Raw genomic sequence first — 24,093 nt, forward strand, 5'->3', positions numbered from 1 at the left:
GCAGTTAGGACCATCTACTATAAACTTTGCAATATTGTTTGGAAAATCCCTTCTAGAAAGCAAGCGCGGGGGAAATGTTTCCCCCCTTTCTAATTCCCTGCTTGATTCCCTACCAAAAGAAAAAAGAAAAAGCGTCATGCATGCAAAATGCAGCACAGAAAACAAAGAATAATCGTAGCTAAAACTGCTCCCTTCAAGCTCCCGCCGCCAGACCCCATTCAGCTCCACGCCCTCCAAAATGGAGGGTTCCAAAAGCGAGCCGGAAATTGAGGAGCGCTCGCAGCTCTGTCATTTCGTTGGTCTGCAGCGACGTGGCGTCTGCAGGCGCCCGCCTCTCCCGCCAATTCGATTGGTCTACCCTCGCTCACGTGGCCCCGGCGACCGCGCGAGGGGGCGGAACGGCCGGCCGTCCCAAGCGTCATTTCGCCAGTTTAACCCTTTCGGGGGCTTTCAACCTACCCCTTTGCACGCCCTTGAATGGGGGAAAGGCTGTTTGTTGCCGGTTCGTAGACACATACCCGGTTGGCGGGTAGCGAGTGGAAGGTAACTCTCGTCCTGGGGAAAAGGGGAGGTTATTTTAGATTAAGGGAAGGGGTGGGGGACCTTCTCTGCAGGGACCTTGTTTAGTTTGGGTGCTTACCTGTCATGGAAGCGTCAGTTGAGTTTCCTGCATTGCAAGAGGGTTGGACTAGATGACCCGCGGGATCCCACCCAGCTCTATGATTTTTATGGACGGAGCTGCCAAAGCTAAATGCAGAATGAAAGGGACGAGGCAATGTCAATGATGCAGTGCCTAAATCAAAATGATTTAAAGTTACTTCTCTGTGCGTGCATACTTGGGAGCAACAATTCTAAGATGTGCATAGAAAGACAAAAAAAGAAAAAGCATATTGTCCCAGTGTGGTTTGCAATGTACCATGTTGTACGAATGCTGGTGTTATTTGCTTAGGGTTTGCCAACCACAAAACAGAAAGTCACAAAATGTGAAATATCTAAAAGGAGATAGGAGAAACTGGTTTCCTCTCTGTGCCAGGTGCTAGCACTGGGCCTTTTCCCTTTTCCAGTTCCCTAGCATCTCTGATTTAACAGACCATCAGGTGAAGACACTAGGAAGAGCATGCAAGGCTGTGCAGTGGTTTGGCATAAGGTAGTTTTCTGCATGACTTTGTGTATATCATGGTACGATTTGTGACCAATTTGTGGATCGTTTGCAATTTGATTTGAGTGCTGGTAAACTGGATGTTTTCACCAGCAGAAGCAGTGTTAGAAACTGAGATATGAAAGCTAGGAGCTAAATGGCACCTTAAACCAGGGTTGTGGGCACCACAACGGAATGTCCAGCCGCACTTTCTTAATAACATGGATACAAAGCTGAAAAGGAATGAACTGCAGCTAAAATATTATGTTCATTTTTCACATGGTCTAGGTCTTCCCCTGCCCACCCCCCTAATATTCTTTAAAGGGTCTCTTCTCCAAACTTCAGAGAGTAGCTGGAAGCATAGCTGCCAAGTTCTCCCTTTTTTTAAGGGAAATTCCATTATGCTGAATAGGCTTCCTCGCGAGAAAAGGGAAAACTTGGCAGCTATGGCTGGAAGTGGGGGAGGCAGAAAAAGGTCCTCCTTTCTTTCCACTCTGCAGTTTTAATCTGAAATCTTAGGCACAATACTGCGGCCAGAGCTCAGAAACTGCTCGCGCTAATGAAATTCCCTGTCACAAAATGTGCCTAGAACAATGGGAGTTTCAAACACTGATCAAACGCACTTGATGTTGCCAGTGGTGGATGCACAGTTTCTACAGGAAAACATCCTCAGGATTGTTTATTAAAAAATAAATAAAAATGTTTATGACAAGTATTTTTAAACTGCTCTTCATCTACACACCCGGGCAGAAGACAAAAGGCATGGAATGAAACAGTCATGCTGAAAAATGTCATCAGGAACAAACAGAGGCATATAAAAACAAACAGAAGAAGCTAAATAATAAACAGGTTTTGAACTTTCAAATTCTTGGTCAAATAAGCTTTTAACTCAGCATTGGGATGATGGTAATGTTGGCACCAGTCATTCTCCATTCCACAAATGGAATACCATGACATTGTTGCTGCGTGATGAATTTCTCCTGGCATCAGAAGAAAGAAAAGATCCTCCCCTTAAGACATGGGCAGGTGGTTTAGGAAGAGGTATTTGGGTTCTAAGACTTGTATGCCTTTAAAGGTCAGCACAAACCCCTTGAATTAGGGTGGGAAGCAAGAGATACTTCAGAATTGGCGTAATATGATTCCATCTAGCAGTAGGCAGTTAAACATTCCGGTATTCTGCCTCCGTTGAAACTTCTAAGCATTCTTCAAGGGCAGCCCAAATTTTAATAGCAATTTCTAACTAAGACTTCTATGGAGGAGAAGAAAATCAAACTTGAGCTGGGCAAATTATATTCCCATAATGTTTTTTTTAAATATACATACATACATATATATGTATATATATAACAATTGTTACTCTGTAGTTTCTAGGGAATAGTACTAAATGTATGCTGATATTTTTTATTTGGCTTATTTGTGACAGATTACAAATACTGTATGTAACCTGAGTTTCATATAACCCTGCATCAAACCATCCAGGGATGCTACCTACCTCTTAAGCAGCAGACAGAAGCCTTGATGTCCATCTACTGCATACCGTTCTCTTGTGTTTGGCTGTCTTCTATATTGCTTAAAGGATGAAGGGAAAGAGTAACACATTTTTAGACACAAGGGATAAGAGCAAAAACTATAAAGAATTCTTACGCCACAAGCTTTTAAAACGATTCTTAACACACAAAACCGACTTCTGGAGGTTGTTTTTTTTTGAAACATCAGATTGTATAAATCACTGTTTATGGATGTAGTTTGCTTTTAGCAAAACTGCAGTAATTTCAAGCCTACAGGGGGAAAATGAAATTATATACAGGGAAGAGCAGCCAGATGCAGGGGACACACAGCTGTTGCACCTTTAATAGCTATATGGAAGAAGGAATTTAAGCAGGTGTAGCTTGCATGACAAGTTACACCTGCTCAAATTCCCTCTTTCTGTAGAGCTATAGAAGGTGTGTACCCATTTTTCTCTTCTGTTTCTGCTTCAGAATCTTTATTGTTCAGCGTTACAGAGCGGCAAAAGGAATGTAATATTATCTCTTCTGCTTATTCAAGATCAGAGATTAAAATCTTGCAGAACAGGGTTTTTTTTATTCTCCTTGTTGAATATGTTGCCATCTGATCAAACATAGCTCATGCAAAGTAAACAGTATGGCTCACAAGAAGTTACTTTTTTTGAAATACAGATGAGGTGTCACTAGAAAAAGAAAGGTAAACTAGAGCACCATAATAAGTCATTGTTCCAAGTCATATTCTGCAAATTGATTGTTCATTTATTTGATTTATATACCGCCTTTCATCCAAAGATCTCAAGGCAGTTCACAAAATTGATGATTATCTCTTTGAGGATTTGAAAATAGTAAGTAGTTCTCCCTCCTGCAATTCTAGCTTACTTCCTGATCAACATGCATAGGATCATGCTATACAGGTAAATCTGTTTTAATGCATAATCTTGTTTATAACTTTGAAGATAAATTTGGCTATAGGTTTGACAAAATGGTGTGTTATGACTTAAAAGACTCTGGAAGTTTGTTTTGTAAAACTAACAGCACAATCCAATGCATGTTTCCTCAGCAGTACGTTCTGCTGTACGATGAGATGTGCTTCCGAGTAAATGTGTTTAATCGTGTCCTCCCTTAAAGAGGGCACATGTTGCGGTGAGACCTGGCAACCAAACCCTGTTGTGGGTGGGTATGATTGAATAGCCACAACACCCAAATGGTAGGTCCCTTGATGCAGGGTTCAATCAGGCCAATGGGACGCAGGCTAAACGTATCAAGGGACCTATATACAGTGGTGCCTTGCTAGACGAAATTAATTCATTCCAGGACTCAATTCGTCCTACGAAAATTTCGTATAACGAGGCACCGTTTCCCATAGGAATGCATTAAAAGTAAATTAATGCGTTCCTATGGGCTCTGGGGGAACTGGTGGTGGCGGCGGTGGTGGCGCTTGCTCTCTTGGCTCGGGGAAGGCAGGCAGGCGCTTCCCCGAGCCAAGAGAGCAAGCGCCGCTGCTGCCAACGACAGAGCCGGATCGGACGAAGCTGACGAAGCTTCGTCGGATCCGGCTCTGTCGGGGGGTGGGGTGGGGGAAAGGCGAAGGAACGATCCTGCGCCTTTCCCCCACCGCCGCCAAACCAGTGCCAGAGCCGAAGTGTGGCGCTGTGGCCGGGGGCTTTTCGCAGTTTGCCTCCCCCTTGGCTCGGGGAAGGCAAATGGCAAAAAGTCCCCCGCAGCGCCTGCCTCCCCGACACTGAACGCAACTTCGGAGACCCGAAGTTGCGCTCTGTGCCGGGGGTGCGGGGCGAGAGGCGGTGGGGGGGAACACCTCCCACCGCCGCCTCCCGCCTGCCTCCCCCGACACTCGGCTTTCTCAGGGAACGCAAGCGGGCGGGCTAGGTGTCCCCCGCTTGCGTTCCCTGAGAAAGCCGGGCGCGCTTTCTCGGCGAAGACAAGCGGGCGCGCTTTCGCCCCATTACCCAGAGCCAAAGCGCGCCCGTGTGGGGATGTTTTCGCTGGCTGCCTTCCCCAATTCAAGGAATTTTTGATCTGGGCCAGGACCAAGGGCAGCATCCAACAAAGTAGTTCTGTTATCATAAGGACTTCCACTTCATAGCCAGAAGTCCTCTCCCTCTCCTCTCCCTGTGCATCCTGTAAATATGTTCTGTGGGTCTCCTTAAACCTCTTGGAGCCCATTAAAGGGGCACATGAGGAAAGGAGAGGAGAGGGAGGGGGAAGAGGAAGTTATGTTGTGCAAATGGAAACCCTTGCACTAACAGAACTACTTCATTGGATGGCTCTCCAAGTTCACAAGTCCTTTCACATGAAAAATCCATTCCTGGCTTTCCTTCAAGATTCCTGTTTGAACAATCTAATTTGGCGGGGAGTGGTGGAGGAGGGAGCTTTTTAGTTGCTGCTGTTGTTAAGACAATTGAGAGCCAAAAGCTCTTGCCAATCTCCTGCAAATCACTCAGAGACCTACCAGAAGTCTCTGCAGAAATTGCCTCTGGTAGCTCTGAGCTCTCCTGCATGAGCTTTTCTTAAATGAATGGGAACTCTGCCAGAGCACAGTGCTATTTGTTGAGATGCTCTATAGCAGAGGTTTGGCTCTGGGGACCCTCTCTCTGAGTGCCTTTCTGACACTCCAAATCAGCCAAGAGTAAGGTTCATGATGTGCTGCTGAAGGTTCAGAAGCTTTTCATTATTTATTGAGAAGTGATGAAAGAAAATACCTATAATAAAGGATTAACACACATGCTCACATTTCATTCACCTGTGTTCCCTTCTGTAACCTGCCAACAGAGTTTTGTCCAATTATTTAATCCTTCTGTTGTTGTCCACAACAGATTTATCGGTGTTTGAAAGCTTTCAAAAGCACATCTCTCTTTCTTACTTTTGGCATACAAAGCCATCCATAATGCATAGCTTTCTCAAATCTTGAGGATTCTTTGGAAACAACACACAGGGCTTGATTAGTAATAGTATTGGCATACTTAGACTTTATTCATAAAATGAAGGTGGCTGAAGACTCAAATATCCAATTTCACTATTCTCCCACTTTGGGGGCAATTGATATTGACTTCCAGCTACACCTAAATACACTGGGCACGTGAATCCTGAAGAAACGCACAGAATTCACCACGGTCCAGCTTTTGCCACACACTTCTTGTTTGCAGCATTCCAAGACTCAAACTGTTTTCAGTTCTCTGTGTATCATCCACACACACACAGCTACTTTATGTTGTATGAACACCTGTTACCCGTAACTGATGCCTGCCATGGGCAGAGAAGGTTGTTGTGAAAATGAGCCCTATGTTTTAAAAAGGTAAAGGACCCCTGACAGTTAAGTTCAGTTGTGGATGACTCTGGGGTTGCGGCGCTCATCTCGCTTTACAGGCCGAGGGAGACAGTTTTTCCGGATCATATGGCCAGCATGACTAAGCTGCTTCTGGCGCAACGAAACCAGAGCAGTGCATGGAAACACTGTTTACCTTCCCGCTGGAGCAGTACCTATTTATCTACTTGCACTTTTTGTGTGTGTGCTTTTGAACTGCTAGGTTGGCAGGAGCTGGGACCGAGCAACGGGAGCTCACCACATAGCGGGGATTCAAACCGCCGACCTTCTGATCGGCAAGCCCAAGAGGCTCAGTGGTTTAGACCACAGCATCACCCGCATTCCACACTCACACAGTGCATAAGCACCTGTTGCCCATAACTGACGCCTGCCATGGGCAAAGAAGGTTGTTGCAAAAATGAGCCCTATGCTTAACTACAGTAAAAGATCCAGCAGGAAAAATAAACCCAGCAGAAACCTCCCCTTCTGTCTGTTAGCCCCTAGCATTGTACTACACAATAGTGCAAGGAATTCAGGGCATTGTGCCTGTTCATGTGCTTTTCCCTTTGCACAAGCCAACAAACAAACCCAGAATCTTGGCTTGTTGAAACATTGGTCAATGGCTTTGGAACAAGCCATGGTATTAAGACAGCTTCAAACCATTGTTTGATATCCTGACTTGTTTCTCAAATAATTGGCCACAGTTTCCCAGTTCAGACAAAACAGGAAACTATAGTTAATCGAAGACTTCACTGTTTGCTGGCAGATATTTGCTGGCTTGCGGAAAGAGAGAAGGAGCAAAGAGCTGCAGCCAATCCCAAAACATGTAGCATTACCCAAAGGCCTACTTTTTATCTTGGCTTATTAAACCAAAACATGATTTCTATTTATTCCAGATTTATTCAAACTGTGTGTCTTTGGAAACTATGAAATGTGACGCCTGAATTGATAAAGAAAGAACACTCTTTCAACACAATGTTTTTGAAACAGGTAAAATCATCCCCCATATATATATATTGCACTGACTGATCACTTTCTTTGCTTCCAGATGTCTACCCCATTACTTTATCTCAGAATGTGTTTTGTTTTCTTCTGTCAGTGTTTGACCTTCAGCCTGACTGTCATTCTAGACAGTATTGGTGTGTTCCAAATAGTTGGAACTATTTATTTATTAGTTCACTAGTATTTATTCATAGTTCACTAGCCTCAGGCTGCCCTTAATTCAGCATACATCAGCAAGTATACAGATAGCCAAGTCAGTTTTTTAAAAACCTGTTAAAATTATGCAGCTATAAAGTTTGCAAAACCGCAAGAGCATGGATATGTTTGCTTTGTGCTGCTTTTGAAAGGCCTGTGACAGATTCCTCGAAATCAATTCATGTGCTAGGACAGGGGTGCCTTTTCAAAGAGGGCCAGATTTGATGAAGTTAACATGCGTGAGGGCCGACCAAATTTGTTGAGCTTTTTTTTTATGACTGAAATTGTTGAGCGGTTGAGCTTTTCTTAGGATTTGACCCCACAGAGAATTTTTGGGGATTTTACCCCCAAGACATATACTGCCATGGGAACTGGATTAAATTGATTGGCAGGCCACATTAGGCCCCTGAAACGGACTTTGGACATGCCTGTGGTAGGAGGAAGGAGGATTGCTTTTGCAATCAAAAAGAGTGCACTGCTGCATGCAAGGAAACTGATATTCCAGAATCATTAAGGAAAGACGCCTGAATCTTTCCCAACAAATGAGTAATTGTGTGAATCCACTGGGTTTTTGAAATACCCCAACATGTATTGCAGTTTAAATTGGTTTTAAATAATCATCTAGCTCTTATTTTGGACCCCGGCTTTGATCAAGACAATAAAAAGGTTTACCAATTTCTCCCCCCATTCCTCCACCAAAGGTTTTCAAATCTATATTGGGGAGTGGTGGTTAGGTCAATATCTTTATTAATGGGAATTATTGATTCTTTTCTTGTCAGCCAACATGGCTGCCTTTGCTTTTGAATAAATAGATAACCCTTGACAAGAGTATTGTTATCAGGGCCTCTTGCCCATAGAGGCAAGTGGCGCGGGGCGCCAGGGCACCAAGTTCTGGAAGGCACCAGGGAAGAGGCGGAGGCTGGACGTGGCGCCTCCTGGCATCAGCTCGCCCGCCTTGCTGAAGCAGCACCGCGCCCGGAGCCTCCGCTTCTTCCCCGACAGAGGAGCTGCCCGCCTCCTCCAGCCCCGCAAAGCTCCTGGCAGTGCTGTAAAAAAGTCGGCAACTCTGGGAAAAGGGGGAGGTGGGTGCCGAAGGGTGGGGTGGGGTGCCGGAGGGATCTTTGCACCACGGTGCCGGATATACTTAAGACGGCCCTGATTGGTATATTGCCTTATGCTTAGAGAACAGAATTTATTCAAGCCTATATGCATTAAATAACCTGTGTGGCTGTATATCACATACACATATACTAACAATATTGTTGGGCTGTATTGTTAAACTGCATTAAACAAATTTAAACTATGTTTTAATGTGATGCAGCATGCTGATGCACCCTGCTCAAAATTTCCCAGGGTATACTTCCCCTGCTCCAGCTGTTGCCACACCATGCAGTGTCCCCCCCCCCCGCCCTTGGGGTGGTATGCAGTACAGTGGTACCTCGCAAGATGAAATTAATTTGTTCCACGAGTCGTTTCGTGTTGCGATAATTTCGTCTTGCGAAGCGCGGTTTCCCATAGGAATGCATTGAAATTTAATTAATGGGTTCCTATGGGGAAAAAAGAAGCGCAAAAAAAGAGGCGCCGACTCACCCGCCACGGCCGGAAGTCTTCAAGGCTCCAGGGAGGTGGAAGCAGGAGGAGAGCCAGGGGTCTGGAAGGAGTCCGGAAGCCATTTACAGAGATGGGAGAAAGCAAGGCCGGAGCCGCGGGGTCTCCTCCCGCCGCAGCCTCCATTCCTTCAGGTGCCGCCACTGTTCCCGCCAAGGGCCACCTGGTGAGCCCCGCTGCTGCTCCTGCCGGAGCCGCGGAAGCCACCGTGGAGGGCAAGACCGGAGCCGCGGAGGCCGCCATGAGCGCCGCGCCGCCGCAGGAGGCAGAACCGGCGGCTGTGGACATCACCGACGGAGTCCTAAAGATAAGCGGCGGCGGTTCCTCGCAAGGCTGCTTCGTCTTGCGAAGCACGGCCATAGACGGCTTCGTTTTGCGAGTCGTCCAAAAAATCACAAAATGCTTTCGTTTTGTGAGTCGTCCAAAAATAATAATAATCGCAAAATGCTTTCGATTTTCGATTTTTGTTGTTGCTTGAGGCGTTCATCTTGCAGGGTACCATTGTACCACTTTTTCCTGGAAGAAAAGCACTCACAACATGTATGAAACAACCCTGAGCTTGGCTTATCATAACGTCTTAGAAAGGGCTCATGGTTGCTTTCCCCCAAACAAACCACAAGCAGTAATCTAAGAACAAATCTTGATTACCACTCATGGTTGGTTTGGGGAAAACAATCCGCACCAGCCCAGGTTTGAACAACACAACAGGCCGGTTCCTGGCTTGTTCCATCAGTGGTATGGGAACCGCAGAGGAGCACCATGGGAATTTTTGAACAATGTGCTCCAGTTCCAGGATGCTGAGTGTTCACATTGAACCATAGCTTGTAGAACAGAATGCAGGACCTCAGTTCTGGTGATTTGGGGTTAAATGTCAGCTCAGCCAAGACGTCCCACTGAGAACAGGGGGGGGAAAGCCAATTAGTTTCACTTGAAAATCATTTAAAAAGCCAACTGAGGCACTCCCTTCCCTCATAAGTTATACCAGAACTAATCACCTGTAGGGTGGGAATAGAGAACCTGGGTACGGTAGTAACCACGATATGTTAAATTCTAAATTCTAAATTTTGTTATTGTACAGTTTCTTTGTAGGTATGCCTGTCTACAGAAATCTTTCGCGGTGAGAGGTTTTGGAGGAGCAATTTCAAAACCTCCTGAACCTTGCTGGATTGATGGTTTAAGAGGAGTCTCTGTTTGCCGTGGCAAATGCTTTTCTACCAAAATAGTTCTGGGTATCGAAACTAGTTGTGATGATACAGCAGCAGCTGTGGTGGATGAAGCTGGCAACATTTTAGGAGAAGCCCTGCATTCTCAAAGCGCGGTTCATCTGAAGTAAGTAGTTCTTACCGTTGGTGAAAACATAGTTCTAGGTACTACGTACGTTGAATATCATGTTGTTGTTTTGTCATCACGTGAGTTTGTTCTGTAAGTGCACCTAGATCCCTGCCACAATATCAACAATCCAAGATCAGTGGTGTCAAAAAGCTCCTAAAAGTCCGGGGGGGGGGACCAGTAAGGTAGATCTCTTTGATTTCTTAAAAACATACACACGCAATTGATCTCTAGTGTCGCTACTACAGCTGTGTAGGGAGCCAGACCTGCAGGTTGCCAAAAAAAGAAGTGCAAACTAGCAAGAACATCTGCATTTGAGTTTTTTAGCTGGGCCAAACAGATTTAATGTAAACATCATGTACATGTTTGTTTCTCATCAGAACAGGTGGAATTATTCCTTCGGTGGCACGACAGCTTCACCAAGAAAACATTGCAAGTGTAGTGCAAGAAGCACTTGCCGTCAGCAGAGTTAGCACAGATGGACTCTCAGCCATTGCAACAACCGTGAAGCCAGGACTTGCTTTAAGCCTTGGAGTTGGGTTGGCCTATAGTCTGGAACTGGTGGAGAAATGCAAGAAGCCTTTCATTCCCATCCATCATATGGAGGCACATGCTCTTACCGTTAGGTTGACCAATCGTGTGGACTTCCCATTCCTGGTACTTTTGCTCTCTGGGGGTCACTGTATACTAGCTGTAGCACAAGGAGTTTCAGATTTCCTTCTCCTTGGACAAACATTGGACATTGCACCTGGGGACATGTTGGATAAGGTAATCCTTTTAATTGGATAAGGTAATCCTTTTAATTAGTGTTTATTTATTAAAACATTTGTATGCTGCTATATCAGAAATATATATCAAAGCAGTTTACAGCAATAAAAACACAAAGCAGTGCAATGCAAAGCAACTATAAAGTTAAAAACAGACATCAATTAACCATTGTGGAGGGATGTACAGTGGTACCTTGGTACTCAAACGGCTTGGCTCCCAAACAAATCAGCTCCTGAACGCCGCAAACCCGGAAGTGTTCTGGTTTGTGAACGTTTTTTGGAAGCCAAACGTCGGACGCGGCTTCCACAGCTTCTGCTTGAGTGCAGGAAGCTCTTGCAGTCAATTGGAAGCCACGCCCTGGTTTTCGAATGGTTTCAGGAGTTGAATGGACTCCCGGAATAGATTGAGTTCGAGAACCAAGGTACCACTGTATTCTTAATTGCCTGCATAGGCCTGGTGGAACAGGCAAGTTTTCAGCAGGCGTTTAAAAGTTGGCACAGAAGGCCCCTGCTGAATCTCTGTTGGCAGAATAGCCCATGGGACAGGGCCAATGAGGAAAGCCCTGTGCAATTGTCCCACTTACTTGGTGATCATTTAGCTAATTAGGATAAAACCATAACGATGTGGCTGCCTTGCGGCTGGCTCAGTGTCAAGCCTCGGCACACAACAAGGATTTGAGGTGTGACTTGGGTCCTTCAGAATCATAAAGCTACTCCTTGTGCTCATTTGCCTTTTCCAGTGACTTTTACAATATACGTGCACATTTCTTTAATTTCTGCTTCTGTTTGGATTTATTTAGGTAGCCAGGAGGCTTTCTTTACGAAAGCACCCCGAATGCTCTGGCCTGAGCGGTGGAAAAGCAATAGAACGCTTGGCTCAGCAGGGAAATAGACGGCGCCATGAATTCAAAGTCCCCATGGAGCAACATCACAACTGCAACTTTTCCTTTGCTGGACTTCAGTCCCAGGTCACTAGAGCGATTGCAGAAGAAGAAAAGGCGGAAGGTATTTACCAAAATAGGACGGATACAAATTGCTCATGAGAGCTTCACAGAGGCTTGGGAAAACCTATTTGATCGTAATTTCTGCAGGACGTCAGGAAGGAGAACTCCTGTCCTGTATACCGGACCTTGCTGCAGCAGTCCAGCACACAGTAACTGCTCATATTATCGCTCGAACGCACCGAGCCATTCATTTCTGTAGAAGGAAGGGTATCTTGCCACAGAAGAAGGCAACTTTGGTAAGTGTGTGTGTGTGTGTATGTGTTGTTAGGAAAACTCCAAGGAACTGCATCTTTCCCTCTGAAGCGCCCCTCGGGATGATTCATCACTCTTCTGTCCTGAGTCGCTACTGTGACATATATCCGAAGATATAGGCACACATAGCAGAGCTCAAAGCAGAAGCTGGACTTGGGGTGTAGAATACCCAGCTAATTTATTATGTACAAGATCAAGTGTTACAGAACAAAGAAATCATGGCTCCTGTCTCCTTCTCCGAGAGAGAACAGAAAATGCAAAAGCATAACATAATGGAACAGTGTAACTGAGCTTCCGTTCTCATGACTCCAGCAGTGTGGAATGTCAACACAGACATGTGATGAAAACAATCACACATCAGCAGTTGGAAGGAATGAAATCCCAACATGTGTGTGTTGCACAGTTAGCTTATCCTAAGCTCCAACAGTATGGCCAGGAGCTTAGTTGTATTAATTGCTTGCACCTTTCGGTCCAGGAAGTGGTGACCTGATCAACAGAGGGACACAAATTAGTAACAAATATTATTAACTAACACGAAGGAAATAAAATACACTGAATCCAAGAGCACAAGACTTTGCATGTACTTGGGGAAAGTCAGCATGTCATGGGGGACTATGTTTGTTCCTGGGCTCTGGCTTTCCCACACCCATTGTATGTAATACCTAATGGTGCCCACTCAAATATCTTTATACTGTATGTATTTCAAAATGGCAGAGGGGGAAAGGGCATGTTTCTGCCCTGTGCAGGGATTACTGCTAGCAAGGTGAGCCAGGTTGTTATAAACATAATCCTGCCGCCCTGCTTCCTCAGACTTCCCATTAAACATGACTTTCAAACATTGGTTTCAGGTGGCTTCAGGGGGTGTTGCAAGTAACCAGTATATCCGGAAAGCTCTGCAGGTTTTAACAGAGGCCACCGATTTCACCCTGGTATGTCCGCCTCCCAGGCTCTGCACTGACAACGGTGTTATGATTGCATGGTAAGCAAATATGTGGTTTTTTCCTGTTTGGAATTCTATTCTGAATTATAGTGCAACATGGTTAATTGGGAAACACTTTGTTGGTATACCTAGACACAGTTTCCGTGTAGGTGATAGTTGTATATAGTCCCATGGGAGTTAGTTGCCAATAAATGTATACGTTTTGTATATGTGATTGTGTCGTATATTTGGGGTACATACCTTTCTTACATGGAAGTTCATTAAGTGCAAACCACCCTGGTAGCATTGTTCTTCGGAGAGAAAACTGCCTGTTATTGTTTGGTCAAAAAACGAAAACTGAAGACCGAAGAAAGAGCATGGCCAAACCACGTTTTCTCCAGTCAAGGGCCCTTGTTAGGCTAGCAGAAATTATCTCTGTCTGAAGTCTCTTTGCTGAGCTTACATCAACAATATTGTATTTAGTTCACTGTAATGGAAAAAATGAACTAGTTTATGAAAAACACTTTACACAAATATTCTCTCTTTAGGAATGGCATTGAAAGGCTTTGTGCAGGACTGGGTGTTTTATATTGCACAGAAGGCATAAGATACGAACCAAAGTAAGTAGTATTTATTATATTTTCCCTCAGTTTTATATACTGTGTTCTGTTATCTCTGTAGCACTCCAGAAAAACAGAGACAATATCTGTTGAGTGCTTTAAAATCTTACGAGACCTAGAGAGAGTGGAGAGGTGGGACAGAAGTCCCATGCCATAGTTTTCTGTTCCTCTCCTTTGTCCCTTATATCCAGGATTATACATCTGTATTCTTCCTTGCTTTTTAGCAGCCCACATCGGTTCAGTAAATTCTGCCCCTAAAACCTTGCAAAATATAATGTATTGTTTGTTTGTTTGTTTGTTTGTGTGTGTGTGTGAAATGCACAATAGGAAAATGTTGCATAATCGTTGGGAATAAAGTTGGACACGTTGACAGAGAAAACACTAATCTCTGACCATTTCAAGTTTTAAATGTTACCCAGGTGTTCTTCTCCTTCAAGTGGCTCAAAATTTGGGAATATGATTTCCTGTCCGTTGGAAACCACTGTGGTGAACAAAAATTGATGGCAAATTCCTGCTGGTCCACACTGATTGTCAAGTTGGAGGTTGAATGGATACATAGAGCTTTTTGAATTCTGTTATTCATCCTTGGATAAGGCATTATAGGACCTCAGAATCCATCAGGGGTTTCATAGAGACAGAAAGAAAGTTTCTAAATTTTAATTACATTGCTCAGATATTTAAACAGGTTTGTTCACCACTGTGCCTTTTTATGGACAATTTCCATATTAGTGTTGACCCTTTTCACAGCACATAATTCCTCTCACTGGATTTGGGGATGCACACTACTGCTGATATTATATAGTGGGCGGTCCTTAAATTGTGTAAATTACTATATATATATAATACCGGTAAGTGGCATTTCGTTCAACAATACTAGTCACGTGTCATTTTCTTTTGCTGTAGCTTGGCATATTTTTTTCTTTAGGCTCAGCTGCAATCCCAAATCTAAACACAGACTGAGTTACACTTTCCTAAGAACCAAATTCATCTTGGCTTTTCATCAGAATTCGAGCTATGTGCTGTTGTCAATGCTCTCTTCCAGGCTCTCAGCCATGTATCTGATTTTCCACTCACAAACGGCTGCATCCGATTCCCTGCGACTTTGTTTACAGCTTTTGGCTTGGCCAACTAGTTCTTGGTCTTTCAACTGTACTTTCAGAGCCTCTATATTTCTGGGGAGGGCAGTTATTCCCAAAAATCAGCAGAAGTAGCCACCCCTCTCATTGAATTTCTTCCGAGGTAGAAATCTGGGGGAGTGGGGGAAATAAAAGACATGTAAATACGTTCCTTTAGCTATAGTGTCAACTTACCATTTCTCACGTGGCTGCTGCCCTGAAGGAAATAAACAGAGTGTTCTGCTTATGGATTTTCTTTGTCCTAATTATATGGTCTTTCAGGACTCAGTAAATCTCTCTGGTGTAGCTCCTCCTCTCCTTGGGGTTGAGGAGAGAAAGAGGGGAGAATGAACTCCTGAGATTTGTCTTGGGAACAAAAGAAGGGGGAGGGCAAATAATAATTTTATCCTTTTCTGAAGAAAGGATACTGAACTCAAAAATCCTATGAAGAGAGGTCATTGTTATGAGAGGAATTCTCCAAAGTCCTATGAGAAAACTTAAAATTTATTAACAGATGTTTAAATTCTAGATGAGATACAAAAGGTCAAATCTGTTTATACGGATCAAGAAAACCAAAATACTTCTGCTTGGTGTTAGTCTGCACAATGTACTATAGCTGCATTGTTTTGAATAGTACAACAGTCTTCATTATGGGAATTAAGATTAAGAATGATATAAAGGAGAGACTGAGTATAGAATTCATTATTACCTACTAGAGCCAAATATGTATGCGGTTTATAATGCTGGCTAATTATTTTGTATGATACTGAATTTATAATGGGATGACTGTACTTCTGTCTTAAATGTTGTTGTTTTTCATTGTTATTTATTAGAGCTCTGCTTGGGACTGATATCTCAGAAGAAGTCCAAAAAGCTTCCATCAAAATGCCAGCACCAGATCAGATGTGAAAAGTGAATTCTGCCACTATCCATTTTGATGGGAGCTCCATGCCAGTTGCCCCAGCCTCTGTACGACAATGTGCCATTGCTGAGATATTTCATACTATGCTGGGGATATAAGGCATAAATGAAGAAGATATTTCTAAGCATTCTATCCCGTTCTGTAAATTTCAACATCGACCCTTGTCAACAGTTAAACAAGGCTTTTGGTTTCTAAAAGGACTAGTGGAAAGAAGAAGTAAAAGCAGAGGGGTTTGTGCATGACAGATAATTCCATTTCCTTTCCCAAGTGGTTACATACTTGAATATAGTTGCTCGGTTGGACTTCTTGATTGTGAGGCTACCTACACCAAAGCGAATTGGAATAAATCCCCTCCTGAACTTGTTTATAATTTTACTCTGTTTGTTAATATAGTTTATCTTTAGCATGCTGTCACCATCCTTTGCTTAAGATCATAGCCCAGCAAAGCAAGTCCTTTGGTTTAGTCCCTTTGTAACTCAGTAACCACACTGAGCACCTGGGAGATAAGAATCAAATTTGGTACGTTTATTTAGGACCTTCCAAATGGGAATACCGGTTCAAAGCCTGCACCTGTTTTCAAGTGGGGGAGAAAAGTTATACCTGCCTTGAAGGTTATTGATATTAAAGTTGATATATTGCATCCAGGAATACAGCCTCCGCAGCCCCTTTCAAATGGACCAAGAAAGATGGGGGAATCACTGTAATAGGATACATCCCTATGAAGCCGAGCTACCCCACTGTGGTTTAATAAGCAAATTTACAGTGTAATTCTCTATTTTAAGTTAAAACATTGCCTAAACCAGTTTTCAAGGTGAAGGGAAGGATGTAAAACATACCACCGTTTACTTCTGGCCTCCATCACGGTGTTCCGTTGTGCCAGAAGCGGTTTAGTCATGCTGGCCACATGACCTGGAAAGCTGCCTGCAGACAAACACCAGCTCCGTCGGCCTGAAAGTGGAGATGAGCGCCGGACCCCATAGTTGATTTCGACTGGACTTAACCGTGCAGGGGTCCTTTACCTTTTTACCTTACCTTAAAACATACCATGGACAGATACTTTCTATGAAGAAGACTTGATTATTAGAGTAGACATCCCAGCATTCCTTCTACTACGCCCGTATAGAAAATACATAAAATTAATTTTAATGTGATTGCTTGAAATGTGAGAATTAACAGAGGCAAGCCTGGAACCATAACCATACGGAAGACACATTTGTCACCTGTACCTTTGGTGTACATACAATTATCAGCTATACTTCTCTTGAAACCAAGATCCTTCAAAGCACCGTCAAGACATTCATTCCAATTCCCAGCAGATTGTCAAAGCCCAAGATGGCTTTGTGGGCTTCGACAATCTGTTAGGAATTGGAATGAATGTCTTGATGGTGCTTTGAAGGATCCTGGTTTTCCCAGAACGTTCTGGGTAAACCAGAATCACACAGCATAGAATCTTGCATTGTCTGCAAAGATCTAATTTTGCATTCTGCAACCGAGTTTTCTTGGAGTGAAAATGGGTTCGATTTGCGATGAATGATCCCCCGCTTTCTTAGCCATGTCTGGAAGGCTTCAGACAACCCGGCTCCCAAAATTGGGATTTTTCTAACATGACATGTGGCCTCTTGAACACTGTGCTATACTAGTTAAACTGGGCAAAGGTTGGAATTATGTGGTGTGCAATCCAGCCGTCATTTAGCTCTTTTAAGTCTAATGGTTAAGGATGTGCTGGTGGTCTCCCACTGAAGTCAATTATGCTTTAAAAAGTGCTTGGCTGCAGCTGAATAGTGCTACACACTTGCTATTTCTGTTGCCTTCCAGCTTGAAGAAGGAGAGTATATGAGTAGGGGATTGTATTTATCTCGGGGGATGGAGTGGACTCTCCATACCTCTTGGAACCCTGGAAAAACAACTGGAAGGAAATGGGGCTGATCTAGTATGCTTAGCGCTGCTGCCTATCTTAACATGGACTTCCCCATATTCCAAACACTTGTAGAGTGTGTGTTGGCACCAACTGTAAGGTCCACCAAGTCTTTCTTCCATGGTCTTTCTCCCTAGCAAGTGTGTTTAGGATTTCAGGTTTAAAACATGTCAAAAGATACCAACATTGAGAGATATTGTGAATGTTCTCTTAGGTTTCTCTAGGCAACACTGGAGGCTATGAAAAAACACTTCTGCTTCAATACTGCACCTAAGTTTCTTTTCAGACATGAAGGCTTACAGTTAATTGCCAGCCTTTTTATTCTCTACCACAGAGGCATTTTTAATTTTTTTTGCATTATTAATAGACAAACTTTCATTGTGCAAATCTGTTATGGACAGAGCAGTAATATTTACCCTAATTATCTGAAAGGTATTAGCAGAGACACTACTGTTTCCGTTGCTGCCCCAGTGCAGGCACCACAGTCAAGATTTCCTTCCCGACAAGTGGCTGAGGAGCGCAGAGACATTGACAATTCTTGGTCTCGAAACTTGAATGAGGTCCGATGTTGTGGCGTGTGGAAACGGAATGTGGCCAGCTACTGGGACACGGGGCTTCTCCGGTGTTTTGAACCTTCCCATTAGTTGAGGCGCCGTGGGCACCAAGAAGAGGGAATCCTTTGGACGACACTTTGTTTTGTATATCTTGACGCCACTAGTCTGTGATTTGTCTGCAAAATGAAAACATTGCTTTCTTATGCACCAGAGGAGTATATTTGAGGGGGCCACACTTCCCCCATCCCGGTTGATGGCCATTGCCACCCAAATGGTGTGTGTGCCCCCGTCTTGTGGTCAATTTTGTGGGGCACAGGGCTGACCTGGGACCCTCCAATATTTTATTCAAGTTGGCACCCTTATGCACTGACAGGTATAATGGCTGGAACAGAGGGATTCTTAAGCTTAAGTAAGTAAAGCGTTTGTTTGTCTTTTCCCCTCTGAACAGTTGGCACCCTTGCCATACAAAAACTGCCCCCCCCACTTGCAAAAATAACTGCTTTGCTTTAGACCAACCTTGGGTCTCCAGCTGTTTTCAGACTACAATTCCCATCACCCCTGGCCGCTGGTCTTGCAAGCTAGAGACAATGGGAGTTGTAGTCCCCCCAAAACAGCTGGAGACCCAGGTTTGGGAAATGCTGCTTTAGATACACTACTTTAGACACACTGTTTGGATTGAGATGCAGCCCAAGCATACTCCACCCTGTTCTTTAATTGCTTTTTGCATCTGCCTCGGTTTGGTAGAACTTGTGTTTCTAAAGAAAAACAAAGAAAATCTGATACATCTGAAGTCTGCCCACCCCTGGTTCTACATGCAGGTAACGTGTCTGTCCCCTTTCACGTAATGTCTAAAGATCAAGGGCCCTCCAGAACAACAGCCTGTGAAGTGTGAGGGATTGCCACTGGGTGGCAGAATGGGCCCCTCAATTCTCTGGATTCTGTCCAGATATAATCAAACATTTATTTTATGTATTTGATGAGCTAATAGATATCAGCAGCCCCCCGCCACACATACAGTGAGATTTAACATGCTCGGCTTCCCCTGCACTTTGCTCTTTACGGGTAATTCAGAATTTCCTTGATTTGTCATAATACTGTATATTATATAGCTGAGCTAAAAGGGCAGAGCGGTCTAGCCAACGGGAGTTATTTCTGAATAAATTACCTCGTATGTGTACAGGAACTGCAGGTGGCCCTCCGTTTATCTCCAAACTGAAAATTAAAAAGGCAGAATGTTAGTAGTAGTCTTGACATATAATGACAAGCAGCGAGGACAACAGAATATCTGTGTTCCGATTAAGTGATAGGCATTTAAACAGTTAAATGCGGAACGTTGTTTTGAACCTCAGCTCTGATTTCCAAACAGCTGGGATGGCAGAAACTTTGCTTACTTAAATGAGTTTCTTGCTGGGGAATGTATTAAGGATCTAGACCAGGGTTTCCCACACCTGAAGCTCCAGCTGTTTTTGGACTACAACTCCCATCATCCCTGACCACTGGTCCTGCTAGCTAGAGATGATGGGAGTTGTAGTCCAAAACATCTGGAGGGCCGAAGTTTGGGGATGCCTGTGCTAGACTGTAATCACCTTCCACACAAACTAGAAATACGCCGTTGTGTTTATGATTTTTTTCTGTGGTTGTACTGGGAAATAAAAAAAATGCTTTCCTGAACCCAGATTGAAATGGATCCCAATAATCTGTGTCATTCAATAATGCTTGCAGCTGCCCCACCAAAACCCTCTCCACCACTGTCCCACCAAAATGGGGTATTTGCAGAATCAATGTTACCCTGAAGTCAACTGATATTTTGAATTGATATTTGCATGGGGTACTGAATAGAAACCAGTAAGATTTTCAGTATGTGAAAAGTGAGGGACTCGAAACCTTAAAAAAAACATACAAACCATAAAATAATTGAAAGGTTGCTAATTGTTACCTGAGAGATGGAAGCCCAACTCTTTTTTGCCTCCTAAATTCTTTCACAAAGTCTGAATTTATTCTTGCATCCTTGCTAAGGTTCATTATTAGCCTCTTGAACAACTTGGGCTTATTCCTACATTGTACTAGCAAATGGCGATATGCAGTTCGGTTGAATGTTAAGTATCCCAGAGCACATGCCATAGATGTACGAACCTGAAAAAAGAACCTCACTGTAAGGTGTCTTTTCCCTGAAAGATTTTATTAAAGCATATTCTCCAAAAATAAGAAACTGTCATATTTATTTTTCCTCAAAACAACAACAACACTATGGCTTATTTTCAGGGGATGTCTTATTTTTTTTTAATTAAGTATGGTACAGTTTAACCTACAAGGTTAAACTGCCTATCACTATGGCTTATTTTCAGGGCATGGCTTATATTCCTTGAATGCTTAAAAATCCTGCTATGACTTATTTTATGGAGAAACAGGGTGTGTATACACACACACACACACACACACACGCACACACACTAAAAGAAACTCATCTAAATAAAAACACAGAAAGAAAGAGAAATTAAAATGGGGAGTTCTCTCTCAAAGTAGACCTTGTCACGCCACAGAAAGTGGTTCACCTGGGAGATTTCCTTTCTGCTTCCAGACTCCCACTGTCTCAACTGGGAGATTTCACTTCCTTGCCCATGTGGGGACAGGATACTGGACTAGATAGGCCTTTGGCCTGATCCAGTGTCAGGAACTGGCAGTCCTCTGATGACTGTATGGGCAGAGGAAAGAGGCCAGGGGATTGACCCAGGAGAGGGGCCAGAAATTTATGGGGTTTGCCCCCGCTATCCTCTAGATCTGAGGGGCTTGAAAGAGGAAAGAGCAGTGATGGCTTCCACGTAGGAGAAGCCTCAGGTTGCACGGGTGCACCCCATCAGATGGGGGTACATAACCTGGAGGGGGTGTGGTCCCACTATTGCTACAATTTCTCTGCAGAACACAGACCCGGGAACAGCTGCCTAGAAGCGTGTGTGTGTGTGTGTGTGTGTGTGTGTGTGTGTGTGTTTGTATCTGGGGTGTTATGGAAATTGCTGTTAGTGCATGTTTTCTCAATAAAGAATTAACTATCAGACTTGGCTGGGGGTGCCTAGGACATTCAACAGGGTTCTTCTTAAGTTCTTAAGACAGGTGAGACTTTGGGTGGGGGGGGGGGAAATGCTATAAGTCAGAAATTAAATTGTAATAACAAAAGACACAAAAGCGCTATGTAAAAATAGCATAGAAATTCTTTTGCTCACTAGTGCCATCTAGTGTTGCATGTTTATAATGCATTCAAAACGTTGGGTTTTTTTTTACTAATGTAGCTGAGTCCCTTGTAGTTTGACATGTTTTCTAGCTACCCTTGGTAAACTATTATATTCCGTCAATTAAAGTGATGGAAATTCAGACCTTCCAGATCCCTGCTTACTGCGTCAAAAGACTTGCACGCCACGCCCTGGAATGTGCGGTCCATGCTGGATCTGGTCTGTTCTTGTATTCTCTACCTTGGTGACTGGGAGGTCCACCTTCCCTTCCATAGTACCTGTTTTCTACTTAAAGACTGGTGGTGATATATTTTAAATGAACCATTAATCATTGAACAGTTCCTGCTGTAGTGATATTTTAATTACGTTTTATGGTTATTGTATTTACACCAGCGTTTCCACCAATTTTCCAGGAAAAGACGGTGTGAGGGCCACTGTGACAGACGGTAATACAACCAGCCTGTCGTGTCCAGGATCTCCCCTGGATCTCTCGTTTCTTAAAAAACCATGTTACAAAAAAGATGGACTTTAATTGAGCAATCTGAATTTGCTACTATGTGACTGGATATCACTCCAAAATAGCAACAGTCTGGAAACACCCTGAGAGGATACAACCAAAAGAAAACAAAACAAAACCCACCCTTTCCCATTAATCATTTCTTGTTTTTATGAAATTAACACAGAGTAGCTAAATAATGGCTTTAAAAGTTGGGTTTCCCCCACCATCACTGCTACCCTTCTAATGTCCGCATATTGGCTTCCAATGTGCATTACTGAAAAACCAATATATGGCATTCATTTTGGATTAATAAGCTCAGCGTAAAAGGAGGTGATCATATTTTGATACTATTAAAGGGTCCATGTTGTTTTCATGCTGTTTTATATTTCTCCAGTTTAGTTGCATTACAAAGTTAGACTGAATAGATAAAATGGGGGGGGGGACTGCAAAATAAAATAGCTGTACCTCTTCTTCCTTTGCGTATAAATGATAACAAAGACGTCGGACAGTTCCTAAGCATGTAATTGCTTCTGGAATACCTGCTCTTGTGTGAGCCAAACTAGCCAATAGCTTCCCTACAGAGAAATAGATAACTGAGATTAAATGTTACTACAATTATACAAAAAGCTTTTCGGTACAATTAACTTCAGCAGGCTGGTGTCCATTTCTGAAACATTTCAAGAACCCCAGTACAATTTCTATAGCCACACTTTTCAGTATTCTTTTTATTGTGCTCTTGGAACATATTGACACTTATGGCATTAGATAAAATGTGTGCTCCAATGTGCTATTAAATGAAGCAGGAACCTTTGCTGTATGGTTGGCCGGGGAAACCCAGTCAGATAGGTGGCATAGCAATAATAATAATAATAATAATAATAATAATAATAATAATAATAATAATAGTCTTGACAGAATAAACACCTGCCTCTAGAGAGTAATAGAAACCAAGACAAGGCATATCAACAATTGCATCCTACTATTTTAAGATTTTGCACTATTTTAGTGTTGTATAAGCATGCTGCCTTGAAAAACAGTGCTTTTCTTTGCATCATTACTTACCTATTAACACCAGAGTCGCTGCCTTTTCTGAACATAGCAGGTCGACCAAAATAGAAACTCCTTTTGCAGACAGACTGACTTTATCCATATCAACTATAATTCTGGCTAGTATAACTATCTGAAATAAAAGAAACATTTTTACACAATGCATTCATATATTAATCAGGCCTCACACATTTTTTCCCCATTTCTCTGCATTTCCTGCTTCCAGCAAAAAATGTTTGTTTGTTTTTGTCCAGCAAGCATATTTTAATGAGAATGTACTTTATGGCTACACAATCAAAGGAATGGAAGAGAATATGTTTGTGTTACCTGCGGATGGAGACAAAGCACAAAAGCTCAGCCCTCGGACTTCTGAGTTTGCAGAAGCATTTATTAGTCTATGATGCAAACATATGCAGACATAAATGGGGGAATTTACCCTAGAAATTAAGACCTGTGTACACATTTTGCAAGTAAAAACACGACACCTTTTTCCAAATTTCAAACCAATTCTTTTAAAAAATTCTTGCTTGCAGTTTTTCTATATTCTTCATATTTTACAAAGATATGCTATTGTGTTTATTTATGTGCATATGCTCTTGTTAGTGTATATAGGTTTCTCTGCAGACTAAAAATATGAGACTGCAACCGATAAAGTAACAATAGCAGAAGTATTTTAAGTGGGCACAGATTGAGATATTGAGATCACAAGTTCACAAGCAATGCCTTGAACCTCTCGGGCAAAAATGACTCTTCACAGTAGATGAATGGTTGAAGGAACAATTGGACAGACTACATTGACACAAGTCATTGATAACAGAAAAAGCAAAAAGAGCCATGGTGGCCTTTAAGAAAAAATCCAAAATCCACGTTACATATACCTTTATTAGGCCAATGAAGAGGACACAAAATAGTCTGCAAGTTTTCAAGCTCTCCAGAACTCTTCATCAGGCTAGATGGTAAACAGAGGAGGAGTCAGGAGGGGCAAGTTGACTCATATAGAAACTATGGAGTCTTTATTTAATTGTGACAATCTTGAAATGTGGGAGGTAGCAGGTATTCTAATGAGGCTTTTTTGGGTGCTATGTAGGTGTCAGGTTGAACCTAAGACACCTGAAATTTTTTGAAAGGTATTCAAAATGATAGATATATCGTCGTC

The 24,093-nt window shown here is 43.0% G+C and overlaps 2 protein-coding genes across 4 annotated transcripts in view; one reads left to right on the top strand and one right to left on the bottom strand.

Moving 5' to 3' along the window:
- Nucleotides 1-366: 366 nt before the first annotated feature.
- On the top strand, nucleotides 367-16,068 carry OSGEPL1 (O-sialoglycoprotein endopeptidase like 1). 3 transcript variants are annotated; one of them, XM_035135930.3, is made up of 10 exons: nucleotides 367-543; nucleotides 3,518-3,557; nucleotides 6,862-6,955; nucleotides 9,849-10,099; nucleotides 10,480-10,867; nucleotides 11,667-11,871; nucleotides 11,958-12,106; nucleotides 12,971-13,101; nucleotides 13,590-13,661; nucleotides 15,610-16,068. In XM_035135930.3, the coding sequence occupies exons 3-10, from the start codon at nucleotides 6,941-6,943 to the stop codon at nucleotides 15,683-15,685; spliced, it is 1,287 nt and encodes a 428-aa protein (XP_034991821.3). In that variant the 5' UTR covers nucleotides 367-543; nucleotides 3,518-3,557; nucleotides 6,862-6,940; the 3' UTR covers nucleotides 15,686-16,068. The 3 variants fall into 3 exon arrangements, with proteins under 3 accessions (XP_034991821.3, XP_034991830.3, XP_034991812.3); XM_035135921.3 differs by having other exon boundaries at nucleotides 437-543; nucleotides 3,436-3,557; XM_035135939.3 differs by lacking the exon at nucleotides 3,518-3,557 and having other exon boundaries at nucleotides 399-543.
- A 1,850-nt stretch (nucleotides 16,069-17,918) lies between these two features.
- The window catches only part of ANKAR (ankyrin and armadillo repeat containing), a 38,418-nt gene continuing 32,243 nt past the window's right edge, over nucleotides 17,919-24,093 (bottom strand). Inside the window, exons 18-22 of the mRNA XM_035132059.3 lie at nucleotides 22,953-23,070; nucleotides 22,356-22,465; nucleotides 20,104-20,300; nucleotides 19,333-19,379; nucleotides 17,919-18,343 (exon numbers count right to left, since the gene is read on the bottom strand). Coding sequence (XP_034987950.2) covers nucleotides 18,099-18,343; nucleotides 19,333-19,379; nucleotides 20,104-20,300; nucleotides 22,356-22,465; nucleotides 22,953-23,070 — 717 coding nt within the window. The 3' untranslated portion in view covers nucleotides 17,919-18,098. The remainder of the gene's footprint in view (nucleotides 18,344-19,332; nucleotides 19,380-20,103; nucleotides 20,301-22,355; nucleotides 22,466-22,952; nucleotides 23,071-24,093) is intronic.

Source organism: Zootoca vivipara, chromosome 1, assembly GCF_965207765.1.
Source record: "Zootoca vivipara chromosome 1, rZooViv2.hap1.1, whole genome shotgun sequence".
Taxonomy (NCBI): Eukaryota; Metazoa; Chordata; class Lepidosauria; order Squamata; family Lacertidae; genus Zootoca; species Zootoca vivipara.